Here is a 19,780-nt window from a genome sequence, read left to right as displayed (position 1 = left end):
GATCACCATGTACACCAGCAACCAGATGAGAGGAACTCATCCCAGTTGAATTTCATGTAAAAACCCAACTATTTATTCAGTTGGAGCAAAAATATAACAGATTCAAAGCACGACATATTCATTTTAATGCTTAATCTCTCATGGATGTATGGATGTAACCTAACTTTTTTTCATTGCCAGCTGGAGAATTGGGGGATGAGTATTCAACATTTAAGCTAGCTGGTCCAGGAGTAATAAATGTATAATGTATTAGGTAACCTTAGCACAACAACTGTTTCATAGTGACTTAGTATTTTGGCAACTTCAAGCATGTAATTGATTTATATTTATTGATAGCTAATGATATTCCAGCATGGTGGTCCGGTGGCCCTTTTGGACAGGTGTGACTTTTATTCCCTTGACTAAGACACTTCTCTACCTTCAAAAAGATGCATTTGATGAATGCTGTAAAAATGTCAGTTTTATACTTTCTTCGCAAAGCTCAGCATTAAAAAAAACACACAACATATTTTTAGACACTGCGCTGAATGCCTGTTCTTGATAGAGACAAGAAGACAGCTGGGTGAAGAAAGGCACGTGGGTGAGAGTGCAGCAGTTTCTTTCTATGGTTTCTAATGTCGGTTACATTATTACATGCTGAATGGCAACAATCTTACATAAGAAATTCCATCGTTAAAAAGCATAGATTTTAATTGACCCTCTTTTGTAGCGTCTCAACCAAAATTGAGATAGATCTTTCCTCGCTCAATATTATAGCTGACAACTCTCTCACTCACTCTCTCTCTCTCTCTCTCTCAGCAGTCCTCAGCAGCAAGCAGCGTAAAAAAGATATCGCCACCCAACCATTTTGTCCAGCTGTCCTGCTTGAAAAGGACCTTTCAACCAAACCATTCCACCTGAATGCCTCAAGACCAGTCCACTCTGCCAGTGTGTCATAGCTGAAAAAAATAAACAGCAAAAACTCAGCCTGGCATCAACACTCAACTGCTCATAAACAGAAAAATAAACAAACAGTGCCAACCAGCCGTATTACCTTAAAAAAAAAAAAATTAAAATTAAAAAATCTTCACCACACCGTTTTCCTCGCCTGAGGTAGTTCAGAACTTTATTGATTCTGCTCAATTCTGTACCGTTTTCTGCTGCAACAGCGTCTTTACAACGCCAGAAACACAACATCCGTGTCTCTCATAAAATATTATATCAACAACCCAAGAACCCAACTAAGACAGGCTAGACTGGTTGCCGTTCAACCATGAAGGTATCATACTCTCCTTTAAGACAGAAAGTAATTTGTTTCTGTGTCATGCTATTTGTCATGGATGTCGTCCCCTTTCCAAATAGTCCAGACATTGGTCGTAGAATAAATCTCCAAAAGGGTTATAAATAACTGTAATTTTCTGGTGTGCTTCGGTTCTCCTTTTAATAAAAAAAGCAGAATGAATGGGGGATGGATGCAAGATATATGCATGCTTCTGACCTGAATTATAGTGAAATATTGCTCCGCTCTCTTGCGTGACTTGGCATGAGATAAGTGTGACAGGGAAGCTGCTTTAGCGCTATCTGGAGGACGGTTTGTCCTCTGTATGGAGGGCAATGAGGAAGGAAAATTGATCACATCCCGTTTCTCTTCCCTCTATCACAGTTTTTTACCCTTTATTTCTTTTTTCCTTTTGGGTCGCACACCCTTAAGCTCTCATTTATTGTCTCCTTGTCAAATTCACCCATCCGTTGCCTTCAATCCTCTCCCCATCAAATCTCTTTCTCCCGCTACCCTGTGTCTCACAGTGACTCTCTACCGGTTGAACTATGTCTGCATGTCTCCTTCCAGCTCATAAATAGTGTTTATGTTTTAGATGTTGTGCATATGAATATCAGATCATCTTGATGTTTTTTTTTTTCGGCACCAGCAGTCAGCCTGGGATATCACTCAGAATTTATCTGTCGTTCCGCTCTGCTCTGCTTTATGGAGGCAGCTCAAACGCAGAGGTCAATACAGAAAGAGAATGGGAGGAGAGAGTGGGAGAGAGAGAGAGAGAGAGAGAGAGAGAGAGAGAGAGAGAGAGAGAGAGAGAGAGAGAGAGACAGACCCGACACAAGACTTCCCAACAAATGACAACTGCTAGTGTGTATGATGGATGCTCCTGGATACAATCTGACTGAGCGTGCGTATCCATGCATGTGTGGGATAGAGCTGTGACTGGCATGTCTGAGTGTGTATTTCGCTGTGTTTTGCATACAGGTCCAAGAGTGTGTGTTTGTGTGGGTATAATGTACGATTGCATCTACAGCAATATGTCTATGTAATATATGGCAGTTACAGGAGATTACAGGTTTGTTACAGGAGGAGTGTGCGTGTTTCTGCATTGTGCAGTGTGCATTCATCTATGTGGGGCGGTGTGTCAAGTGTTTCAGTAAAGTCAGAAAGCAGTGTTTTGGTGGTGTTGGCCATTGTGAATAAACCTCAATAAATCTAGAAATCATAGCAAAAAAGTTGCTTCTTATAAACCCAGAACTTGCCTGAGAATAATCACTTTTTTTTGAGTAACAAAGTAATCCAGCGATGGTTTGTACATATATAGATATATTGCAAACAGGAACTGCTAATAGCAAATTTGTCAGACTTTTAATGGTGCCAGTTTGCCAAAATCTAAACAAATATAAGCCCACAGCTAACATTATACTTCCTGTTTATGTCTTCCAAAGTACTGTTGGAACTGCAGTACCAAAAGCATCAAAGTAAGACAAACAAACAACAAACAAGAGTGACCAACTGTTGTTCCTGTTGCAATATCGATTTATCTTACATTACAGTAGACGGAGGGTGTTTGTCTGTGGGCGGCCTACAGTGTCAGACTTTGAAAACCCCTGCTGTATAAATGATCGGAGGCTACACAACATGACGGTCATCAGTCAGCAGCACACTATGGAAGTTGACAGCATGTCTCCTAGCAAAGCCAGCTCTCAACTGAAATCATTTGAAATGCCCATCTAGAAGCTCAAGGCAAAGACACTGTTTCCACAAATAAATACAAATTGGAAAATTACAATAGCTGTAGTAGACCTTCAATTTTAGTTTACATTAACCCAAAAAGTGAATAGTTTAACTTCAAACAAAGTGATCATATTTAATATTTAAAGTCTGTGATCCATGGACCTCAGCAGACACCTGGTTTCTTCCCTGTGCTGCAGTCTTCTCTTCACTTCTCTACTTTCTTGGTTTGGGGATTTTTTTGCAATCAGCATTTTTTACTTTTTAGCCGTAAAAAACTCACTTGGTTGTCTAGCCTATATGTTTAGGATCATGGTCCTAGTGCATTGTCCTATAAACCAGCATTTCAACAGAATGTTGATTATTCAATTTCAAATCTAACGGGCTGGAGAAGAGCCCAATAGGCGACATGGCTGCATTTCTACACATGTAACCTATGTAAACGATTTTTTCGTGTGCGAGTGCCACCGGTGCACTGGTGTGTGTCTCCTTACAGACAGCCTTTCCTCTGCGGGCAGGTGGTGTTGAAGCCCATCCAGATGGGCTCTAAATCATCCCTGTTTTCTTGCCAACTCCCAACATAAATATCCCAGAAGGAACACAGAAGTTACGTTGGGGTCTACCATCTTTCAATCCCCCTGTCTGCGCCACGCCCGCCTCTCAAATAACTTCATCTCTGACAGCTTGTCGCTCTGTCACATTTTCTTTCACTAGCTTGCTCACTTTACTTTGCGGTCTATTTCTCTTTTTTTAAATATAGCCCAGACCCTTTCAACTTGTCTGAATCGTTCACTCTGTCTGCCTGGGTCTGTTTTGTTCTGTAGCCCTTTCTCTTGCTCATTCTTTATCCTTTGTTACTTCACTGTGTCTTTCTCCTTTCTGGACATTTTCCCCACTTTCTTGTCGTCACCCCCGGGTTTGGCTAACCTGTCGCTTTGGCGCTCGTTCAACCGTGTCCCACAGCCATCTGTCAGCATCTGTTTAATCTCACATCAGCACATGTCTCTCTCACCTTCTCTCACCTGTCTTGCCTCCTGCCTGCCTCTTCCGTCTGCTCGTCTTTCACCTGTGACCTATGGGAACTTCTATAGAGCCCTATATGTGTGTGGGTGTGTGAGAGAGTGTGTTGTCTCCAAATCTGCCCTTATCACTGAAGCCTACCTGGCCTAGATTTCTAGTGTTCTGCCTCAGTTGCCACCTAACGTAACACAATAACATGCAATTATACACACACACACACACACACACACTAAAGGGAAAGATTAGAGTAACTTTAGGAGAATGTGGAAAGTTGGAAAGTATGTCAACATGTGTCTTTTCATCTGTGTGTGTGTTTTAAATAAGTTTGCGTATAAGTTTGAGTATAATCTACATGTGCAGTGTGTGCAAGCATCAGACAGAATGTGTGTGTGTGTGTGTGTGTGTGTGTGTGTGTGTGTGTGTGCATTCACTTATCTGTATGGGCGTGCGCAGGTAGATGTGTGAGGTGTTTTTCAAATCAAAGATAGCTCGAAGTTATCACTCACTAATCCTCTAATGAACCAGCACAGTTTAGATAAAACTGCTTCCATCAAACTCCTCAATGGAAGAGAAAGCACAAGGCCCGTCATCCCTCCCTGCATTCCCTCATCCCCTTCCACCCTCCATCATCCCTTCTTCCATTCCTGCAACCTTCGATCTACTTTATCCCTTCCTCTGCTGATCCCGTCTTTACCAATTCCCCACCAGATTCATAACTTTCTTCTAAGACAAATTCTTCCTTCCATTCTTCTCTACCCGATTGCTCCTTTTTTTAAATTTGAAAACTCATTCTATACCTAATTTATCCCGTTGTTCCTTCTTTCCCATGATCCGTAGCTGATCTATTTCTTTCTTCATTTTGCTCTCCTTCCCTACATCTGATCCCCCCTTTTTCACATTACTGACCTCCACCTTTTTCCTTTCCTTCGTCAATTCCTCCTTACCTTGTTAATATCATCTATTTCCATCATTTCCTCCTTGACTCTTCCTTTCCTTGTTCCCTACCACCCAATTGTTATCCTTGATCCCTTTTTCATGTGTCCCACAACTGGATTCCTTGGTTTCTTTCTAGATCCCTCCTTATCTATTTCCCCACTAGTTACCCTTTTCTTCCTTGTCCCCTCCTTGCATCTTTCACCTATTACTGTATAATTCCCTTTCTTTCTCTATTCCCTAGTTACCCCATTCTGCAAGAGTTACTTACTATCCTTGCTTAACACATCATACCCAACTGCTGGATTCCTCCCTTTTTCCCTTGTTTCCCAACCCCCTTTTCCCCCTTTCAGTATTCCCTACCAACTGATTGCCTCTTCCTTGACTGATCCCTCAATTTTTGATCCCTACATACCTCCCTAAATCCCTCTAACAACTCTCTATAATGACAACCACATCTCCCTGTCTCCCTGATACGTGTACACATTCCTTTCCATTTTGCATCTTTCCATCATTGGTCTGCTTCATTTATTTATTTATTTTAACTCTATGGAGGAATATTGTAGTTTGGAGTTACTGGAGACATTTGTTTCACCAGAAGCAAAAAACACAAGTCAAACATTACAACACAAACTCAAATGCCATACTGAGCAGCTCAAACAGGCCCATTGTCCTTTTGGTAATACACACACTCCGCTGTTTCTGCTCTGCTCAATTAATCTGGCTCAGTCAAGACCGCACTGAACTGTCATCATAACACTAATAAAGAAAAAGCTTTGAGCTGTTTGCATTAAGTGGCGGGCTTGTCTCAAACTGTCAGTTTGCCTTAGGCTCTGGCTTGGCACAAGTTTTGTCCCACCATCTCAAAGAAAACACTAAAGGCAGCATGGCCTTGTAAAGCCTCATTAGGCTTAATAACAGTTAGTGAGCACAGAGCCGACACTGTATGTGTGTGTGAATTACATATATAAAAAGGTATACATTTGTGTGTGGCTTGTGCATGTGCTTCTCTGCATATGTGCGTGCATGGATGAGGGTGTGTTTGTGTGTGAAAGTGTGTGCAGTGTGCGTGTCCTCTGAGAGCAGGGCTAGCTCAGAGCCACAATGCGTCTTATTCAGCAGGGTCCCTGGATTAAAATGTAATTTCATTCAAAGTCACAAATTGGGTTTTTTACTGTACTAATCTTCATTTTACTAAGCAGAATGAGGTATGTCATTAAAAAAAGGAGTGACTTAATGAAAGAATGCAGGATGGATAGATTGCAGAGGCGAGAGCAATTCCCCCAACAGAACGATAAAGGTTATTCCGAATCATAAACGGCAAAAAATTCATGAATAAAATACAACATGGCTGCATTTGAGTGTGTATTGTAGTGATTATATCTTAGGGAAAGGGCTAATTACAATGACATCAACATTTGAAGATTAGGGATTCAACTAATGCCGTGATTCAGGGGGACTTAGATTGCAGCTGTACAATAAGCTACATTACAAATAGGTTCAGATCAAATTATCAACATTACTAATTGTACACAGTAACAAGAGCAAGGGGTCAGAGCAACATAATTCAAAAAGCCTTTGTACTTATAATGTGCATACATATGATCAAGGTCTGGTTAAAACAAAGCAGGAAGAAACTAGAATCTCTTCTCTTTCGCAGGGAGTGTTATAATGTAACATTTAATGTGGAAATAATGGAGCGAACTGAACTACAAATTGAAAAGAAAATATGGCATTCAAAATCAGACTGTAAAATACAGTCCTGTACAATGTGCTTTATGGATGAATTTGCAGCCAAAAGGTGTAGCTGGGAATAAAGTGACGGAAACAGAGCTTCCACTGTGAAGAATGACAAATAATGAATTCACACACCATACCACCCCTCTAACCTAATCACATTCAGGAATCAGCAAAAACCATTTCCTTCAGCTTTCCCTGCTAATACATTTCGGGAATAGAAATCATGATCCACGAAATAATTTTTGAGATATTATCAGCGAATGTAGAATTGTTTGGTAAGACTGCGCTTTAAAAAAAGGCTGGCCGCATAACAAATAGACTGAGATTGCATAGATGTTCTTTTTCAATTAAATCTGTTGACAAATGCAAAAACAAATTATTTCATTCTATAATGACTATGCTCACATTACCAACACATCCTCACATACTGGTAGAATACCAATTTTGCAACCCAGATCATGAATTTTTTGGGGAATTAATTTCTGAATCTCTTCACTTAAAACAAATATCCTCAATTTAATTTTTTACACCCGTTCCATGAGACGCTACTGATAAACAAATCACCTGCCCAAATGCCTATAATGCCCCTGATGGGAATTAGAAGGCCATTTACTTTAGACTTCCTCCCTCTGTCCCTCTTTCCTTGCTCCTCTCCTCCCATCCTCACTGCCATAGATGAATGGAAGAGATTTACAGTTAGGGATCACACACTGGTTCTAATTAGCTTAAGTAGGTTGGGAGGAATAAGCACTTCCTCGCTGAGACGCATCACCAAGTCCCACAGCTGTCTGACAGAGAGAGGAGAGAGGGGAGACTGCAGACGGACAACTGACCTGTCTCTGTCTGCCCTCTGTCCCTCTGTCTGTCTGTGTCCTTTCCTGTCTCTCCCGCTGCTGAAATTTCCCCCAGTATTGCAACACAGGAATATTCTGACAATAGCAAACTTGTGATAAGTAAAGGAAATTCACCTGTCAAGTACATAATGATAACAACCCTGCAGCAGTGGTTTTGGGTGAACTGAAAGGTAGTCTGGGAATCAGCCATCATCACAACCTCCAACAAATGTTGCATCGCTCCCATCATGGCTGTGCCAAGCTCATTTCTTTTTGTTTTTGTCTTCATGTGAAACGTGAAATACGGCAAGAATTAGCTGACAGTAAAGAAAAATAATGCAGAGCCAAATACTGTACTAATCAATTCTTGAAAGTTTTTTTCCCCTCATGGGCATGTTCTTTGGTCTTGAGGGAGTCCATCTAGCCACACTCAACAAGTCACATTTTATTTTTTTGCAGTATTTTCAAATTTGGTTCAAATTTACTTGACAGTTGGAAAGAATGAATGCATAGCAAGTGTCTCCTGCTGCATGTGCAAGTTTCTTTCTGTGTCTATCTACCTGGAATCTGTTCAGCAGACAAACATGGGCTTAATTCCCAATACCCTGCAGAAAAATTCCACAATTTCAAAAGCTCTGGGGAAAAGACTCACCTTCCAGAGACAAACAAAAAAACCTCCTCCATTTGGATCAATCAGTGACGGATCCAGCAATTTCTTTGGCAGAGGCGTTTGCTTTGTCTCTGCATTTCTCCAGCCCTCCTTCCCCCTCTCAGGAGTACTCCTCCCCTACTGATGCTCAAACGTAAATAGCATTTTTAATTACAATATCTTCTGTTTGTGTATTTTGCTATCAGCAGATAAACCAGTGTACTGTTCCCTGTGTGTACAGTGGTGAGTGGCACTCACCACTGCCCTCTCTTTGTGTGTTTAGGAACCTGGCCCACCTCCTCCCAGCCTCCTTCTACAGTAGTAATTTCTCACATTGCTTCCTGTCTATGGAGGTGCACCCTGGAGTGTTAGAGAATCCTTGACTGGCCAATGGCCATGTACTGAAAATCATACTGTCTGAGGGCTGCGACTAATGGTTTTTCTCGCCTTCGACAAAGCAATGGGGTGATAAATTGATCAATTGTTGACTGACTAAAATGTCAGAAAATAGTGAAAAAAAAGCCCCTCACAAGCGGATGGCTTCAAATCGAAAAAAAATATAAAATCCACAACAAATGTTTTACCAAAAAAAAGGAAAGGGAGCATTCTTGATTTGCAACTTTCTTATTCCTATTATACCTTATTATGTTTTAGGTTCTAAATGGCTGATTTTTCTGCACTTCATTCTCCTAAAGATCACTCTTCCTTAGTCACACACTGTGTACTGTGACATCTTTAACCATTTTTAATTTGGAGTTTCTGTCCCTAGTCTTTTTAGCTGTTTGCTACTCCTCATCGTAGCTGCCCTGGTTTTTCCTCTACGGCTTACTAACAAACAGATGTTGCTGGCTGCTGCCAGACACCGAGAACATGTCACCTCCTATGAACCAAGAAAAGACTAGCATGACAGTGAGAAGAATTGGCTTTACTGCAGCTAACCAAGCTAACATGCTAAACAGGCGACCATTTATATGAAAATGCTGGTTGGAATTATGGCTAAAAATACTAAAACAAACAGTGAGACACAAAGAGAAAGAGAGTGATGGTTGTTTCTTTTTTTGCCTACTGACTGCTTGGCACATTTCTGAAGAACTGAAAGGCCTCCCACAGCTCAAAAAAAGCCCTCTACTCCTTCCCAGCCCACCCCTTCCTCTCTTTCTCCCCTCATCTCTCCTCTCTCTTTTTGCTTCTGCTCTCGCCTGCTTATCTCCTTGCGTTGCCGAACACATTCGTCAAATGGTGTGACTTCTCATTCATGCAAGCTTTATTGAAATCGAATAAGCAATCCATTGTTGACAAAGAGAGACGCGACAGGACAAAGATTTCAGACTTAAACTATAGATCGCGCCCCCCCCCCCTCACTCCTTCCTCCCTCTCTGTCCTTCCTGTCTCCCTAATGCCGCCTCTTAGTTCAGCCTGTGTGTGTGTCTCAGTTGAACCTGTGTAAAAGTTGAAGTCTCTTTGTATGTGCCTTTCTGTGTGTGTGGTGTCTTGGTTGCTTCGGTGCAAGTGTGTGTGTGTGTGTGTGTGTGTGTGTGAGAGATGCAGTTGGCTGCTCAGTTGGACAGAGGCGGATATGACTGGAGCTGGATTGACTGACTGGCAAGCAGCTCGAGTGCTGCTGGGAATACTAACATGACACACAAAAACACACATTTATTGCTTACCTACAAGTTTGCACACACATCGAGCAACACACACACACACACACACACACACACACACACACGTGTGACCATGCACATATAGCACTGACAGCAGGCACCAAACCTCTCCACAGCATCCATCTATCAATATCTCAACTGTTTGAATGATTCACTCTGAAAGGTGCCAAAACACAGCTGTCTTCAATCATACATGCACACACTCCCATTCAGGCACACACACACACACACACACACAAAAGAGAGCTTAAAGAGAGAGAAAAAAAACATTTCACTTTAAACCTCTGCTGTTGGAGGGCTGGAAGGTTCAGTCCAATACTGAGGCAGAGCTACTGTGATATTAAACATTCATGTGAAGGGCCTGCAGGTTCACCAGCAAAAAGCTCAGCTGAGATCAATCTGAATATCAGACTTTGCTGAAAGAAGACAGATTAGTGGGTACAAAGATACTGTACACTAAATGTACTTTTAATCAACAATTCCAATTATCCATAGTATATTTGTTCTATTACAGTTCCTAATTGTATTATTGTAAGCATTCTTTAAAAAAATAATTGATCTTATTATCCCTGTTAGAATTACCTTTCCTTACACTATTCCTTTGCCCTTAGCCAGACTTAAAAATCTGGCTGGTGAGATGAGTTTTGCAAGCTCAGACAACAAAATCCTTGCCACAGGCTAATGGCTCGGCCAAATGATCATCTGTGAGTGTCAACTCTCTGATAAAAAGGTCCAAATGAAAATATGTTAGGCCAGAGGTTGCAGCATATTAAAGTGCAAGGCGCAGAACACATAAAAACCAAGGACTAAATAAATAGCCTTTAGTGTTTTCTGTTCCTTTAAAGATATCTGCTACAGGTGCATAGGGATAGCACACAGGAACACACATCCATACCTTAGTCACAAGGGGTTCTGTTTCCTCCAGGATGGAGATGAAGGGGATCTCCAGGAAAGAGGAGAGAAACTCCACCTGGATCAACTCTTCCCTGGAGCGGGGAAAGGCAAGCACAGCGGACACCCCCCTGACCACCAGGTCCTGGCAGGTGCTACGGGACAACGACTCCGGGTCCCCTCCAGCGGGCGATCGCGCCACCATCTCTAGGCTCAGGTTGTAGGGCAGCAGAGGAGGTGTTTGGGAGGCTGTCGTGGAGGAGTCTGCCCCTCCGCTCTGGTGCCGGAGGCTAGCCAGGGCGCGGTTGAGCGCGTTTTGTATCCGTGCCGGCTGGCGGGTCGGCAAGAGCGCACCGAGGCGCACGGTGTGTCCTATCCGGGCGAGGATGTGGCAAGGTTGAGGGTGCGGGAAGCAGGACTCCGGGGAGGAGAAGGCGGCTAGTAAAAGAAGCAGCAGGAGCGGTCTGGCGGTGAGGAAGAGGAGATGAGGTCTCCCGGGGGCGAGGCAGTAGGTCCAGAGTCCAGAGAGAGACACCATGCTGCAGCTCCGACACGCAACAGAGGAGGACTGGGCTCTCCTCGGCGGGAGATGGCATAGCTCCGTCTTTCTCCCGGCTCCACCGCTTTTCTCGGACTTGATGGTTCTTTTCTTTCCCCCCTTTTTTATTTGTTGACGCGCGCTGTCGACGGTGATTTGTTAGCGTTTTGACGTTTTGCCTCTCACCTCTTTAAAGTTTCTATGTCAACAGTAAAAGACGCGCTGGTGAAGGAGAGGAGAGATGAGCGCTCACAGCTTAGAGCGGTCGCCCCGCTTCTGTCAGTCTCTGCTGGAGGAAGGCACACCAGCTGTGGTGGGTGGGTGGGTGTGTGTGTGTGTGTGTGTGTGTGTGTGTGTGTGTGTGTGTGTGTGTGTGTGTGTGTGTGTGTGTGTGTGTGTGTGTGTTTGTGTGTGTATGTGTGTGTCCATGCGACTGCCGGCCAATAATCTAACCTCTCACGGAGCCTGCCTCGTTGAATTTTAATGAAAATTCGTCGTGTAACATTTCTTTCTGCTTCTTCGGGTCCCAGAGAGAATTTGCACTTAATGTTTTCATTCAGATTGAAACTACAAGCAATCAAAGATGGTTCCTTGTAATTGTTTTATAAAAACAAGTAAATTAGGCTGAACAATCCAATATAGAAATTAGTTTGCTCCTTTTAGACCAGAGTTTACTCTTGTATTTCTGCATTTTAGTGGAGGATAAACTCACATCAATATTCTTTCTTCATACTTTACCCTATGGCAGGCAGACATCTAAAAAAAAAAAAAAAGCACACATTTAGAGCATAATACGTATTGAACGGTTGTAAGTTTCAAAAGGAGAGATCTTTTTCCACACAAAAAAGGAGATTGGATGGTGTTATAAATGGTGGTCATTTGTTTTGTGAGTTAATGGGACACTTTTAAGCCCTCTCTGCAGCTCTGACCACAATGTCCCTGCCAGGTTAGCCAACACAAAGCTAATAGCTTGCTGAAATCTCAATTTTCCTCTAAGATTTATTCCCACTTCCTTCCCATCATCCAAGTAGAACATTAGTCGTTGTGTAACCACATCTCTTCAGCACCACGGACAGCGCCAATGCCATAAAAGAGATCTACTGTGCATGCTAATTTGGCTTCATGCAAGTGACAGCACTTCATTCCCCTTCATTCTGCACTTCTCTTCCCCCTGATCTAATTTGCCATCGTTAGAGCAGAACATTTAGTAAATCTTTTATGTCCAACGGAAATCTGGGCAGTGGTGTGTGGCTATTGGGGTCCCAACATTCTCTTTTTTTGATAATTCCTTGTTTGTCAGTTGGGCACAAAGTGTTTACTTACCTCTCCTCCTTTTCCTCATGCTCCACTTGCTCCACATAGAGACAAGATGAAAACTAACACTGTAGGCATTGGTCTGCTGCAGAAACCAGCAACATTAAACTTGCATAGCTCCTCACACACTCTCCCTCAGGTACCTGTTGAAGTCGGGCAAGAACAAGTACAAACTAAGTGTTTCCATATTCCTCTCTGTTTATGTTGTAAAATGTGAGGATTATTGGGTCAAGTCAAGTTCATCACAAAGTGCCTTGCTGTAAATAAAATGTGCAAATGTACCAGGCTGCTGAAGCTATTTTCTATATCCAAGCTGTCAAATTGTATCCACAAAGACCAGAAAATGCCCGTAATACCCGTAATCAAATGCTACAGGAACAGTTTCTCTTCTTACCTTATAATCATATTAAATTGCCAAAAACAAAATCTAGAGCTCAGATTTCTAGTATTTATTCTTTTGACTGTATGTCAATAACATTGTAAAAAGGATTATAATTTATTAAGCTGAATATGTGTAGATCAATGATTTCCAACCAGGGGTATGTGTACCCCAGGGGGTACTTCTGCTGTTGCCAGGGGGTATGTGGAAAGATTGTGGAGCAGCTCAACTAATTTGAAATTTTTTTTTAATTATGATTTGATTAAAAGAATACATCATCTGTAACAACTGACCACTGTATGTTGCAGTTATGTCCTACAATGGTGCATTGGAAACTAGTTTGCAAGCAAGCGCAGAAGTTTGAACAGTTAGCTAAACGAAATGAATAAATGGCAGAAATAAATAGCTAAAAGTAATGACTAAATCGTTCTGAGTAGCTAAAAGTAGTGGAGAAACTGTTAAAATGTTTAGCTGAAAGTATTGCATAATTGGCTGAAATGGTTAGCTAAAAGTAATGGATAAATGGTTGACCTAATGGATAAATATCTACTTGCTTTACTCCAAGTAGATATAGTAGTATGATTGCTGACCAACCCAACCTAACAGATTTTTATAAAAAGAATAGCGAAGAATAAACCATAATGTATTCATAGACCTCTCATTGAAATATAGATCAGACAACACCAATGAAATATTGTTTGTTATTTTGTTTGTTTGTTAGATGCCGTATCTCTTTAACACTAAATACCACTAAAGTAGCCAAATTAAATTGGCCTTTTAAAAACAGTTTATTTTACTCTGTAAATGAAAAATCAATAAAAAGCATTATGGTTGATTACATAGCACTCATTATGTAAATTATAAAATCTATAAATCAAAATGACTCCCGGAGGCAAGCTGCCCCTTTACATTGGCTTATTTTACCCTCAAGACTGACTAGGTTTCTGCACGAGGACACTGTACATACTGAAATCACACACAAACATTGTTTATTTTCCATTATATAGATAAGTTCTTAATGGGCACATCTTTCTCCAATTACCACTAAAATGTACATACCACTCTACAAAATATGAATACCAATCACTCACAAAAAGCCATAGAGTTAGGCTTTCAGTCTCGAGAAAGTAGTCCAAATCAAATCCGCCATAAGAGTAAAAGGAATGTGAACTATGAAATTAATTAAATGCATTGTTAAGTATAGACATATAAACTCTAGAGGCTGGTAGGTGGCTGCATGACGTACTGAAGCATTGGGAGCACTGGGAATAGATCTTTTTCAGCAATATAGGCATAAACAGAACTGAGAAAAAGGTAGACCCAGATGTATATTTATTTTTGGGCAAAGTGACTCGTTTGCACTTGTTGCTCTTTTGCATGGATATAAAGCCGTGTTCAAGATTAGAATAGAATTTCGGAAGCACAATACATTCCAGGAGGAGGATGCTCATTAAAAAGGGTCTCAAGTGTGGATCGCAAACCCCCTTTGGTGCCCGATCCCTGCACAGAGTGAGCGATGTGTCCTTTAGATTGTCCCTAAAGGTTGTATACAGGTGTCCCACATGCACACTTTATCTGTATTACTGTTTCCTATTAACAGCTTCACCCCAATGGGTGTATTTGTTTTGATTATGTACATTGCAAGGGATTAATATGGAGAATAGGATTAAGCAGGCTTCAGAAACCCAATTAAAGAAGCCCTTCATCTTTGCTAGCGGGGGCCACATCTCTGTTTCACTGTGTGAGGGATCCCTCCTCCTGTTCGCTCATCACCTCCTGGCCTCGGTCTCTTCCACACCTCTCTCTACCTGCCCCATCTTTGCATTTTAAATGTGCACACATCTTCTCTGCACCCGTTTACCTTTTCGTTTATCTCCCCAGCTTCACCCATTTGGTCCTGCCTTCACCTTAGTCCCTTTTTCCTCTGATCTTTTTCTCTCACTCCCTCACTCCACCTTCCATATTTTGTGTCTCTTTGAGGTAAACGGCAAATGTGCCATTTGTCCCCACATATACAACCCACACTATTAAACCACATCAGTGATTAATTCCTGAGCTCCAACTGCAATTACACTGGTAAAAGACTGCTGGAGAACATAGTGGTTCAGCAGAGGGGTGAGCCAACAACAACTGCCAATTTCAGTAAGGGTGGGTGCTCCTCTGTGAGGGGGAATAGTCTGTGTCTATGCATGTGTGTGTCTCATTGTGTGTGTGTGTGTGTGTGTGTGTGTGTGTGTGTATATGTGTGTGTGTGTGTGTGTGTGTGTGTGTGTGTGTGTGTGTGTGTGTGTGTGTGTCTGTGAGTGTAAATGTAATCCTAAATAATCTGGCAGTACAAACCCAGGTAGCACAGAGGCTGTTGAAATGCCAGGGAGCTGTGAGTTAGTATTCCTGGCACAGCGCTAAAGGCACTAATATCACCTTTTAGCACAATGTTCACTAACAAGGAGCAAGACAGAAAGACAGGAAGAAAAGGAGAGAGTGCAAGAAAGAAAGAAAGAAAGAAAGAAAGAAAGAAAGAAAGAAAGAAAGAAAGAAAATATTCACACGCAGCAAAGCCGAAAAGGGTTGTAGAGAGCAGGAGAAGATAGACAAGTGACGAGAAGTGGGAATGTTTAGGGAAGATTTGGTGTTGGCATGCGTTGTGTCTTTAGAGTTCAAAACAAATTAACGACATGAGTTCATACCTCGCCGTTCCTTTCACCCTCTGCTCCCCCTGATGTACAAAGACACTGGTCCAAGGAGAGAGACTTATCTTGTACCAACAGCAGCACCCTGCATGTGTATGCATGTCTTTGTTTGCAAGTATGTGTGTGTAGGTTTGTGTGTGTGTATGTTCATGTGTACTGTAAATGTGCGTGGCAAAGTGCACGCATTGTAAGGGTTTTTGTGTGTGTTCCATTGTCTGCCAAGATTTCCCTTTTTTTTGTTTTCCAGCCGCTGCTCATGTAGCACTCAGGTGATAACAGGTTTTATTATTGTGGATTTTTGAAGGCTGTTTAAAGACTCTCACATTTGTGGTGTTAATATATATATTATTGTGGTGACTCTAAAAGTGTGTGAATGATAGGAAATGGTGAAAAACACATAAGAACAAAGAAAACAAGGTTAGAGACGTACAGAACTTGATATGGTATATTTATACATATACTATAATAGTTATAATTCTAATAACATTTTGCCGTTAATGTGACAAATAAGTGTTTAAGGGGAAGTCTGTTTTTGTGTATGATTGTGTTTGTAAGGGGGGAAAAATGAAATACAATAAGATAATAATAATAATAATAATAATAATAATAATAATAATAATAATCAAATATAATACATATTTCTGAAAAAAATAAAACAACCAGGTGGTAACAATAATGGAGAAATGAGAAATTAATTAATAAATGAATGATGAAATGAGTTTCGTATTTAGTCAGCTATTGTATATGGAGGGTCCTCATCTTAAGAGCTGTTTATTCTATTGTTGAGGGATGTGGAAGTTGGGGCACTGATGTCACCCGCAATAGGAGGAGGATGTTGCAGGGTGACAATATGTGTGTGTGTGTGTGTGTGTGTGTGTGTGTGTGTGTGTGTGTGTGTGTGTATATACACAGTATATTGGTTTGTGTTAAACGAGTAGGTGAGTGATATTGATATTGATAAACGGGGCCCAACATCTGTGAAATTAATCTATTTAGTTATGTTTTAATGCCCTTTGGCTTTCTGTTGATGTACTCAGATATTAAAAGGTGCCACTGCGATGTTGAGAGGTTACATCTGTGCAAATGCGAGGTTGATGCCCATTAAAAAGGTCTGAATAAATATATTTATCTACATTTTGCAACCTAGGCGGAGCAGACGCTCTGCGTCAGAGACACAGCACGCTGCTGTGTCTCTGTACAGAGCCAGAAAGCAGCACACTCTGCTACACTTTGTAATCCCAGACACTCTCCCTTCACTTTTTCCCAGCCGGGAAGCAAGACACGGGAACTTTTTGGGTATTGACGAGCTGCGGTGTTAATTCATGGACAAACTGCACTAGATAACTCTGCTCCAATCACCAACACCTGCCTGCCCTGCTGCTCGAGGATTTAAAAATGTGCGGACCAGATGGAACCCGTATAAACAAACACTCACCTCAGTGTCGCATGAATGCTGTCGACATGCAAGTGTGACGCTAACAGTACGTTTGCAGTTGAGATGGCGGGTAATACTAACTATTGGATGGATTGTCATGACATCTTGTACAGGCACTCGTGGGCCCCAGAGGATGCAGTCCAATACTTTATGGATCCCCTGACTTTGACCTGCTGGTGGCGCAAGAGGAGAAGTTTCAGTCAGTTATCCAGTTAAATATCTCAATATCTACTAGATGGATAGGCACAACAAACATTCATGGTTCCCAGATGGCATGTCCTATCGATCTTTTCTATCTTTTTGTGCCACCATGAGGTTGATATTTGTGGTGTTGAGTGAGATGTCTTGAAAACTGTTGGTATAGCTGTCATTTTATTTATTTTTTTACTTTGGCGATCACGACATCTTGTGCCACCATCAGTTAAACTTTTAATTTAACCAATACCATATTAAACCAATGATCAAATATCTGCAAAACATTCCCCTCAACCTCAGCTGTACTTTGTGTTTGGTGCTAATTAGAAAATGCTAGCACGCTAACACTGAAATGGTGAACATGGTAAACATTCAGCTAAACATCAGCATGCTAGTATTGTCACTTTGAGCATGTTAGCATGCTGAACTTAGCATTTAGCTCAAGCTACAGCATCACTGAGCTATTAAAACGCATACCATATACATGTAGCAACAACCCCGGTTCAATTGAATTTGCTTCATTTGCTGTTTTCATTACACTGACAGGCAGGGCCATCGACACCAGTTGTCCCGGGCCACTCCTCCTGCTGGAATAATTTGTCAAAAAATGCATATTTATGATAACTTTGTATTTGTGAGTCACATAAAATCTTGCAATTGTTTTTTTATCTTCCTGATTTTCCTTGATATAGTGGTCGAAAACAATTTTCCTTTACCTCCCTAATCTCAAAAATGGTTTGGTCTGTCATGCTACTGTTTAACATCTAGCCAGCCCCTCCCCTCCCGCCAGTAAACCTTTGTCAGAAGCCTTCAAAAGTCAGGTGCTCAGAAAAGAAGGGAGAAACAAAAAGAGAAAGCGATAGCAGAGGTGCAAGGTACTTTATGATTAAGTATTTGATAAAATAGAGTGTGGGAGAGGAGAGCTCTTTTGCTGTGTGCAAATGGAGCAAACGTTGTGTGTTCAACATGTGTACAGTCGGGGGTGGGGGGCTTTGGAGATCATCTTGTGGGCTCGAGCTTTAAGAACAGGAACACTGAAACTATCTTTTCACGATCACTACAAAGAAATGCTCTTTAGTAGTAAATTATTTCACACAAAAAGCTCTGAAAAATTGAATATGAGAATGAAATATTCAGAGTAGAGTTGGCCAATGTTGCATTTTAGTGTTTATATTTATGTATTTTTTAAATTGGGTGTGAATATTTTAGATGTCACTTGAGAATTGTATAACACTTACTGTACACAAATTACTGTATGTTTGCCCTGTCAGTTGCCCCTCTGTTCTTTCCCTGTGTTGCCAGGGAGAACTGTGGCTGATCAGGAAATTGGGTTAAGTTGGTGTCTTTAAAAGGCCTTCGATCCTCAAACACAAAACAAAAAAAACACTCAAATGTAGCTATATACAAAGAGCTGCTACCTAAAGAAATTAAATTGCAGAAATACAAGATATACTTGAAATACAGTAACATAATATTTTCACGTTTAATGGATTTGTTTAATCACGTTTAATGGTCCTCACTATCACCACACAAATATCACTCTATCCCTTCGCCAGCCTGATAAACTCATCTACACTGGCACCAACTTTCCATAACAAAAGCATCATCAACATGTCTCATTAGCATCTCGCCTGGAGTAAAAAAAATTTAAAAAAATAAAAGCACTTGAGCACTCCTGTGACCACACAAGTGGTTCCGATTCCATGATTGAATTCACAAACCCATTAAAACCCAAACTGTCAAGGTAAGTTTTGGGAGGAATACATTGATGTTGTTGCATGAATAGAGAGAATAGAGACTACTGGCGGGATAGTAAGTAGTAGATTTAGTCAAGGACCATCTGTGGTGGAGAGCTGCACTGATTAGCCCAAATAGTGTCCAAACGTGCTGTAGGCAAAACCAGCTTCCAGAAAAAACAACACACAAGCACGTATCCCATCTCAGTGAGCCAGTGTGTGTGTGTGTGTGTTATATACACAGAGTAAAGCACACCTACACACATCCAAACTGAGTGTCTGTGTTTGCAAGAGAAAAGAGACGGATAGGAAGTTTATTTTTCTGCGAGAGTATGCACACAAATGTGTGTGTCCGCTCAATCACCTCCCTGTGTGAGAGATTGTGGGATTGTGCAGGTGACTGAGGTGAAGTGTTAATCAGGGCCTCTGGCAATGTGTCAGTAAATATATATATGTGTGTATGAAAGAGGGAATATACAGTCAATACCCAAGGGAGTATGTATTTGCGTAGTTGCCCAAGGCATGAGTGATTAATATGTGCATATCATATTCGTCCACCAGCCAAATGGCTAGTGAATGCTCAAATATTACCAGCTATTCAATAGATTACCATCAAGTTTTTTGGCTGGTGAATGAAGCAAATCTACCAGCCACTTGCATTTTTCACCAGCATTTGGCTGGTAAACGGTGCTTATTTTGAACCCTGATCATATTATACTGTACATACCGTTCTCTGAGATTGTGTCCACAAACACACATTCTTTTCGAGGCTCT

At 41.3% G+C, this 19,780-nt stretch overlaps 1 protein-coding gene across 5 annotated transcripts in view; it reads right to left on the bottom strand.

Moving 5' to 3' along the window:
* grin3ba (glutamate receptor, ionotropic, N-methyl-D-aspartate 3Ba) overlaps window positions 1-19,780 on the bottom strand; it is a 111,999-nt gene that overhangs the window by 63,219 nt on the left and 29,000 nt on the right. For 4 of the 5 annotated variants that reach the window (XR_004895664.1, XM_031309730.2, XM_031309732.2 and 1 more), the window contains exon 1: window positions 10,724-11,524. The exons of the other annotated variant lie outside the window; for it this stretch is intronic. Coding sequence is in view for 3 of the 4 variants with exons in the window: in XM_031309730.2 (XP_031165590.1) it covers window positions 10,724-11,257 (534 nt within the window). In the remaining variant the exon portion in view is untranslated. Of the gene's footprint in view, window positions 1-10,723; window positions 11,525-19,780 lie in introns of those variants that run through there. 5 annotated transcript variants of the gene reach the window in all.

Source organism: Sander lucioperca, chromosome 18 (assembly GCF_008315115.2).
Source record: "Sander lucioperca isolate FBNREF2018 chromosome 18, SLUC_FBN_1.2, whole genome shotgun sequence".
Taxonomy (NCBI): Eukaryota; Metazoa; Chordata; class Actinopteri; order Perciformes; family Percidae; genus Sander; species Sander lucioperca.
This window is presented reverse-complemented; position numbering and strand designations above follow the sequence as displayed.